At 35.5% G+C, this 6,895-nt stretch overlaps 2 protein-coding genes across 2 annotated transcripts in view; one reads left to right on the top strand and one right to left on the bottom strand.

Annotated features, from left to right (window-relative positions):
* Positions 1–2,679, top strand: part of LOC107576381 (CD209 antigen-like protein E) — a gene marked incomplete at its 5' end in the record, with an annotated part of 4,595 nt that extends 1,916 nt beyond the window's left edge. The window contains 6 exons of the mRNA XM_016262569.1: positions 234–362; positions 442–489; positions 637–708; positions 836–985; positions 1,923–2,037; positions 2,125–2,679. Of these exons, the coding sequence (XP_016118055.1) occupies positions 234–362; positions 442–489; positions 637–708; positions 836–985; positions 1,923–2,037; positions 2,125–2,326 (716 nt within the window). The remainder of the gene's footprint in view (positions 1–233; positions 363–441; positions 490–636; positions 709–835; positions 986–1,922; positions 2,038–2,124) is intronic.
* Positions 2,680–2,897: 218 nt separating this feature from the next.
* Positions 2,898–6,236, bottom strand: LOC107576382 (casein kinase II subunit alpha-like). Its single transcript, XM_016262570.1, has 7 exons — positions 6,132–6,236; positions 5,680–5,790; positions 5,393–5,494; positions 4,759–4,859; positions 4,517–4,665; positions 3,328–3,417; positions 2,898–3,253 (listed from the first exon to the last, which is right to left on the bottom strand). The coding sequence occupies exons 1-7, from the start codon at positions 6,192–6,194 to the stop codon at positions 3,135–3,137; spliced, it is 735 nt and encodes a 244-aa protein (XP_016118056.1). The 5' UTR covers positions 6,195–6,236; the 3' UTR covers positions 2,898–3,134.
* Positions 6,237–6,895: the final 659 nt, after the last annotated feature.

The raw sequence follows: 6,895 nt of genomic DNA, 5'->3' as shown, positions 1-6,895 counted from the left end.
AACATTCAGACAAGTCAATTATGTGATAAAAGTAGATTTTAAGTGAAAATTTTAACTGTGTTCTTAGGACACAAAGTGTTACATGTGTTGAACTTTTTGATTTACCAAAAAAAAATAATAAAAAATTAAGAAATGAAGCAAATGTAAATTCATGAATAGCTCCTGACATAAATTCCGCACTGCTTCAAGAACTCAGAAATAATTTCCTTCATCTCATCAAATTTCTACCACAGGTAACGCCACTGAAGAGCAAGAAAGTGAGAGAGAGGTTTGTCCGCCTAAACGGACTAAAGTTCTTCTGATTGTTTTTGCTGTCTGTCTGGTTTTTGCTCTTGGAGGTCTCTGTATTCTGGGGATACTGTGTGAGTATAACTCAAATAGATTATTATATAATATATGGTGTGCCATCACTGCTTCTGCTTATGTTCTGTTTTTAATCAGATGTCAGAGTTTCAGTGCAGCCGTCTGCCAAGAAAACTAATGGCACAAGTGAGTAAAATATATTTCATGATCCAGTACAGAATCATTTTGTCTGTTTTTTATTATTATTTAAAACCATGGTCTGAAGAATGGATCATTGGATCATTTCATCTTGATTGCGTTTCTTTTCTTCTTTTTTTTGGCCTTGTCATGCAGATTACAAAGAAGAGTTTGATGTGCTCCGCAACCAGCATAAGACGACACTTGAAAAGCTGAGCAGATTAAACCGTAAGTTTTATGATCTGAGCCTTGTGCAATGCTAAAAGACCTTTCACACACACAAACAAAATCTCAAAAATAAAGACGTAGTGTGAAATTATGAATAATTAAATCATCACTACCTCTTTTACAAAAGACAGTACAGGTTGTGCACTTTGTGCCATCCACTGGATTCATTCTGGAGGAAAGTGTTACTACTACTCTAAAGTCAAGATGAACTGGACACAGAGTCGAGATCACTGTGTGACTCTAGGAGGACATCTAGTGATCATAAACAGCAGAGCAGGTGTGTTTACTAGTTAAACACTTAAGGCCTTCTGAGATCAGATTTCATATTCTACAGTTAAATTTAGCTCACATTGAAACAAATCAAAATTATATACTTTCTCTATATGTCACCCTAGAGCACAAAACCAGTCATAAGGGTACATTTTTAGAAATTGAGATTTATACATCACCTCAAAGCTGAATAAATAAGCTTCCCATTGATGTATGGTTTGTTAGGCTAGGACAATATTTGGCCAAGATACAATTATTTGAAAATATGGAATCTGAGGGTGCAAAAAAATCTAAATATTGAGAAAAACACCTTTAAATTGTCCAAATGAAGTTCTTGGCAATGCATATTACTAATCAAAAATTAAGTTTTGATATATTTACAGTAGGACATTTACAAAATATCTTTATGGAACATGATCTTTATTTAATGTTCTAATGATTTTTGGCATAAAAGAAAAATCAATAATTTTGACCAATACAATGTATTTTTGGCTATTGCTACAAATATATCCCAGCGAATTAAGACTGGTTTTGTGCTCCAGGGTCACATATTAAGACATTTTTAAGTCCACTAATGACATTTTAGCAATCAAGTCTCGGCAGATTGGGTAAAGGTTAGCATCTTATTCCACCACAAGGCACGGCTTGCTCACTGACAGTAAATGGCAGGAGGGGAACAAATACATCAAAAGTATTCAATTAGATGCGTGATATCACCTAAGAAAGTAATTTCAGCAGTTACATTTGAATGAAATTGTTGCCTAATGATTACTAAAGAATAAAGAATTATTAATTTAGAATAACATTCCTTGAAGAATCATTCTAAAACCAACAAATAATTGATCATTTTGATTTTACATTGACTTAAAATTTTAGGCTATACATTGCTGTGCTCTAAGCCTTATGTGCATTATATCAGGAAATGTATTTTTATTCTTTTCTCCATCAGGATTTTGTTACCTCTAATGTTGAAGAGACTCACTGGATTGGTCTTAATGATGTGGACACCGAGGGTCACTGGGTTTGGGTGAATAACCAGCCAGTTAACAATTCAGTAGAGTAAGATCTTCATTAATCTTGACAATAAATCCTTTGCATTAAAACTAGCTATAAATGAAGGTAATTAGCAGGTCTTTACTTAAACAGAAGCGTTTTGTTTTTTTCTTTCTGCCGATTCTGGATGAAACGAGAGAATGAAACCAGTGAGCCTGATAACTGGACTAAATTTCATCCGGACGGTGAAGATTGTGCTGGTCTGGGTCATCCAGGCGGAGAGACGGATTTCTGGATGGATGCTTACTGTTTTGAAGAGAAAAGATTTGTGTGTGAAGCTGCTGCAGCTGTTTAATTCATCACTCCTCAATAGATCTTTCTCACATTCAAAAAAAATTGTAATTTACTCACCATTATTCAGAACCAACTTCATTGGAATACAAAGACACATTTTGAAGAATGAAGTGTATTTAATACTTTCCCCCCGATATTCTTCACGTTTTGATGCGTATTAGGCCAAACTGGATTACTATACAAGATAATCTTGGCTAGGTTCAGCAAATGCTTTGTATTAAATGTAAGACTTACTATTTTACATTATGATCGAAGTTGCAAAAATGCAAGTTTCCGCTTTTAACACTTTCTTTACGCCCAGAGTTTCCAAGATGGGGGCATCTGCATTTTTGGTAAATTTGTTGAAATTAAATGTTTTTGTTGTTGTTAATTTACAATAAAATTACTTTGGATAAAAGCATCTGCTAAATGCATGTAAAGAAGGTTCTTGCACCTTGATATTTGTCTATGAATTATAGCTGCAATACATTTCAACTTAAAATGTAATTCCCCTAACCTGTAAAATATCAACAATTGTTCAATTAACAAACGGAAGCCAACGTAGGGACATATAAAATAAATTTTATTATCCATTTTTCTAAATTTCTACTGTAGTGGCTTCTATATAGACACCATCATCAGGAAAGACTGCCGGACACTGACACAACATAACAACTGTCTGCTGTGTGTCCGAGCTTCAATATATAATTATTGTATGGAAAAAGAAAAGGAAAAAAAAAAAAAAAGAAACCTAATTTAGTCTCTCTTTCGTTTGTTTACACTCAACATAAAAATGTGGCCATGGGCAGAGAGAGCATGAGTGAGTCTGTTCAGGGCTGGGCACCAGTGGCTGCAGTAACCTGTGTGGCTAGAGCACTGGGAGAGGAGATGACAGGAGAACCTGCGATGTTGGCCATCGGCTGGGACGAGGACATGGATGTGATGCCTCCTACAGGAAAACAGACACAATGCTTTGTCAGAATTTGTGAGCTCAACCAAATGAAAGTTCACTCAGAAACTGACCTGTGATCATACTGGACGTGCTGACTGGAGTGGAGCCAGTGGACAGTCCTGAGGTGGAACCCATCCTCGCCTGGTCCTTCACAATGGGATCTGATACATGACGAGACATGAACACAGTCATGAAATTCATGTTGAACATTGAAGCATAATCAGTACAGCACATTAAACTTCTATTTCAAAAGTGCAAAAAAAAAAAAAATTAAGAAAATCCAGCTTCCACATGACCACCACTTTAGTTCCGACTGAAAGATGGTGCACACCAAGGGCCCTATGATTTCTGCGATATAGAAAATGCGGATAGAATCACAAAATCCAGTCATGAGAACGGAACTCCCAGTACAACAGAGAATGTCACAGAATTTAACAAATTTTGGATGAATTAAAAAATAATAATTTTTAAGAGCATTTCACCGTTTAATTTGATAAAAACTACCATCATATCATATAAACACAGAAACTGAGTCTCAACAGCAACCTCTCAAAATAAAATTTCGGTTTACCTTGAAGAAATTGTGACAAAAAGATAGTACTACTGTACATCTCAAAGTAATATATATATATTTCATAACAAACTTGTTAAAACACGGAGGAATATCACAACTTTCTTCCTTTTTGTTGTGCAGCACTTTGTTTGCAAAATAAAAAGAACAAATTTTTTAGAACTATTAAATTGTTAATGATTTATTCTTTCACTTAAATTCCAATGTTTTTTTATTAAATCATATATTACATAAAAATTGTAATTAAAGTTTAAAGTTAAATTATCAAATTTAAGTTTCATGGATTCACCTGATTAGACATTAAACATTAACACACAGAATTTGGTGAATATCAAACTGAATTTGGGAACAAATAAAGGCCCTAAAACTATTTCATCAACTGTTGTTAAATTGTACAAGTTTTAGGATTCCAATTAATTAGCCATGGTTTAAAAAAAACAAACAAACAGAATCCTGAAAAATTACAACAGGAAAAAAATATAAGGAATTTGTCAAATATAAAAATATTTCATAGGCCTCTACACACCTTTTCATCCTTGCTGAACACCTTTACACTAATTTCATCACAAACAATAGGGTGCGTTTTACAAGAAAGCACACACACTGTTCTATAAAATAAACACATTATGGTTCGAACCGCAGTGATGTTCAAGTTTATATGAATAAAATGCCAGAGAGCAGACACTCACAGAAATAAGGGTGCTCCATGGCCTCACGCGCGGTGAGACGAGCTTGGTGGTCATAGCGCAACAGTTTGTCCAGGAAGTCCAGAGCTTCGGTACTGACCAGGTGCTGGTTCTCACTGTGGACAAACCGTTCCCACCTTTTCCGGGAATGTCTGGAGAAAGAGAAGACGAATGAAAGAGATACAAATCTAAATTGTAGTTAAATAGTATTACATGCATAAAAACAATCCCATATCTCAACGTACCTTCCCAAAATGTCATTGAACCGTGGGTCGAGCTCAATGTTGTATTTGTCGATGTAGTCGTAGAGGTCCTCTGTGCCCAGAACTTTGGCAATCCGTACAAGCTGGAAAGAGAGACAGAATTGGTTAAAAACAGCAGAGGGCAGCAGTCACCACTCGACAGATCAAACCAGCTGAACAGAGCGCTGCAGTCATGACCCAGAAATTAGCATCCTCCTGGTTCCCTCCACAAAAGCCCAATAGGATCTTTCCATGGGCTTTTGGATTGCTACAGAAAATAAGCTCCATGTCCAAATTGCTAATTAAGTACTGAACTTTTTATACATTTATTTTTTATGAATTTATGAAGACAGGCATTAGGACATTGGAACAAACTACAACAAGCAATCAGCAAGCCATTATCAACCTTCCTTTTTATCAGTACAAGGGATTGTGGGAAATATTAGCACTTAAAACTAAAAAATAACACCATCAAAGCACATTCTCTTACATGCTACGATTGGAGACCAATAAATTCTGATCTTACATTTTATTAGATGAATAGTATGCGAATTGTGATTCAGCCACAAAATTGGTCACTATAAAACAGCATGGCAACAATGAATATTTGAAAAGGCCTAAAAGCAGCACGTCTCACCTGATCATAGTTGTCATGTCCATGGAAAAAAGGCTCTTTCCGAAAGATCATACTCGCCAACATGCAGCCTAAGCTCCACATGTCTAAACTGTAGTCATACATCTGTGGGACAAAAGCAACATGAGCTTCAAAAGAGCCACAAACTTGCCAAACAACTAAATGTTGCACTGCTTCTGTATGTGCATGTTTATTTAACAGATGCTTGAACAGATGCTTTTGATGCTCAAGCAACAAACCAAGCAAAAACTGTTCGTATCCCTGCATCTAGTTTCTCGTGTCATTCTCACCTGATAGTCCACCAGCAGTTCAGGTCCTTTGAAATATCGAGACGCCACCCTGACGTTGTACTCCTGACTAGGGTGATAAAACTCTGCTAAGCCCCAGTCTATCAGACGCAGCTAAAACACAAAACGCACACGAACAGACAAGATTCAAATGTGAATTCAGTCAAAGGGGGATTAATTAATAATTCATGATCATGATTTGTGTGATTTGCTCAACATCTCACATCAGCGTCAGTGTTGACGCAGAGCATGCAATTTGTAGACTTTTAAATTCGATCTTGCGCAAATGTGCTTGGCGTCACAGCATCAAACAATCCTTTTCTTTTACTACAGCAAACTCTGATTCTTGATTGGTGCATGTAAGCGAGCTCATCAATATTCATCATTACTCATCAGACTTGCAGAGTGAGATGGCGTAACACAATTGCTGACATGAGTAAATGAATGGGCAGTACCTTTCTGTGTTCATGGTCGATCATTACGTTGTGTGGCTTCACATCTCTGTGCATAATTCCCATACTGTGGCAGTAATCCAAAGCCTGAGAAAGACAGAGAGACACACTTAGAACTAGACATTACAAATACCTGAGATTCCACATCTTCTGACCAATAAATCATTTATAAATAAAAAAGTAGCGGATGAAATATTCCAATATTTAAACTATTTAGAATATTTTCTAGCATAACAAGAAAAATGTATATTCTACAGAATTCAATGCAATTTAAAAATATAGAATATACATTAAAGATAATTATTAAATTTAATAATGGATATAAAATATTTGAGATTAATAGAATCTTTGAATATTATCTTGTAAAATTACCCAAAAAGAAAATGGTGTATATATAAGTTGACTAACAAATCAGAATATCAGCACATTTACTAATACTCACAACAATGTCCCCCATGTTTTTTTCTCAAACAAAAAATAAATTTTCTTAATTTACTCCCACAACTGACTAACAGCAAGTGTACATGAACAACATAACCGTTGAGTAGCACTTATAGGTGAAGTGTGTAACATCTGAGCAACTAGTAGCACCAAACAAAAACACGGAAAGTGGCCCAATTGTGTGCCACTACATATTGAGATTCCCTGATGTTGGCTGACGAGGGGAGAGTTTGAAACACATTTGAAAAATACAGGTAAAAATGGTATAAACAAAAAAAATTTAGGAACAGACTTGTGATACTTTAAGATGATATCAGAAGGAACGT

This window comes from Sinocyclocheilus grahami, unplaced genomic scaffold, assembly GCF_001515645.1.
Source record: "Sinocyclocheilus grahami isolate Dianchi unplaced genomic scaffold, SAMN03320097.WGS_v1.1 scaffold3614.1, whole genome shotgun sequence".
NCBI lineage: Eukaryota > Metazoa > Chordata > Actinopteri > Cypriniformes > Cyprinidae > Sinocyclocheilus > Sinocyclocheilus grahami.
Note: the sequence above shows the minus strand (reverse complement) of the source record. Positions and strands in the feature narration are given on the sequence as shown.

Bases quoted from the DNA above. Each gene is read 5' to 3' on its own strand.
- LOC107576382 (XM_016262570.1), bottom strand. From the start codon at position 6,194: ATGGGAATTATGCACAGAGATGTGAAGCCACACAACGTAATGATCGAC. The intron at 5,495-5,679 runs GTGAGAATGACA...TTTGTCCCACAG, and splicing joins AACTGCTGGTGGACTATCAG to ATGTATGACTACAGTTTAGA. The intron at 3,418-4,516 runs GTGAGTGTCTGC...GTCATGTATCAG, and splicing joins CATGGAGCACCCTTATTTCT to ATCCCATTGTGAAGGACCAG.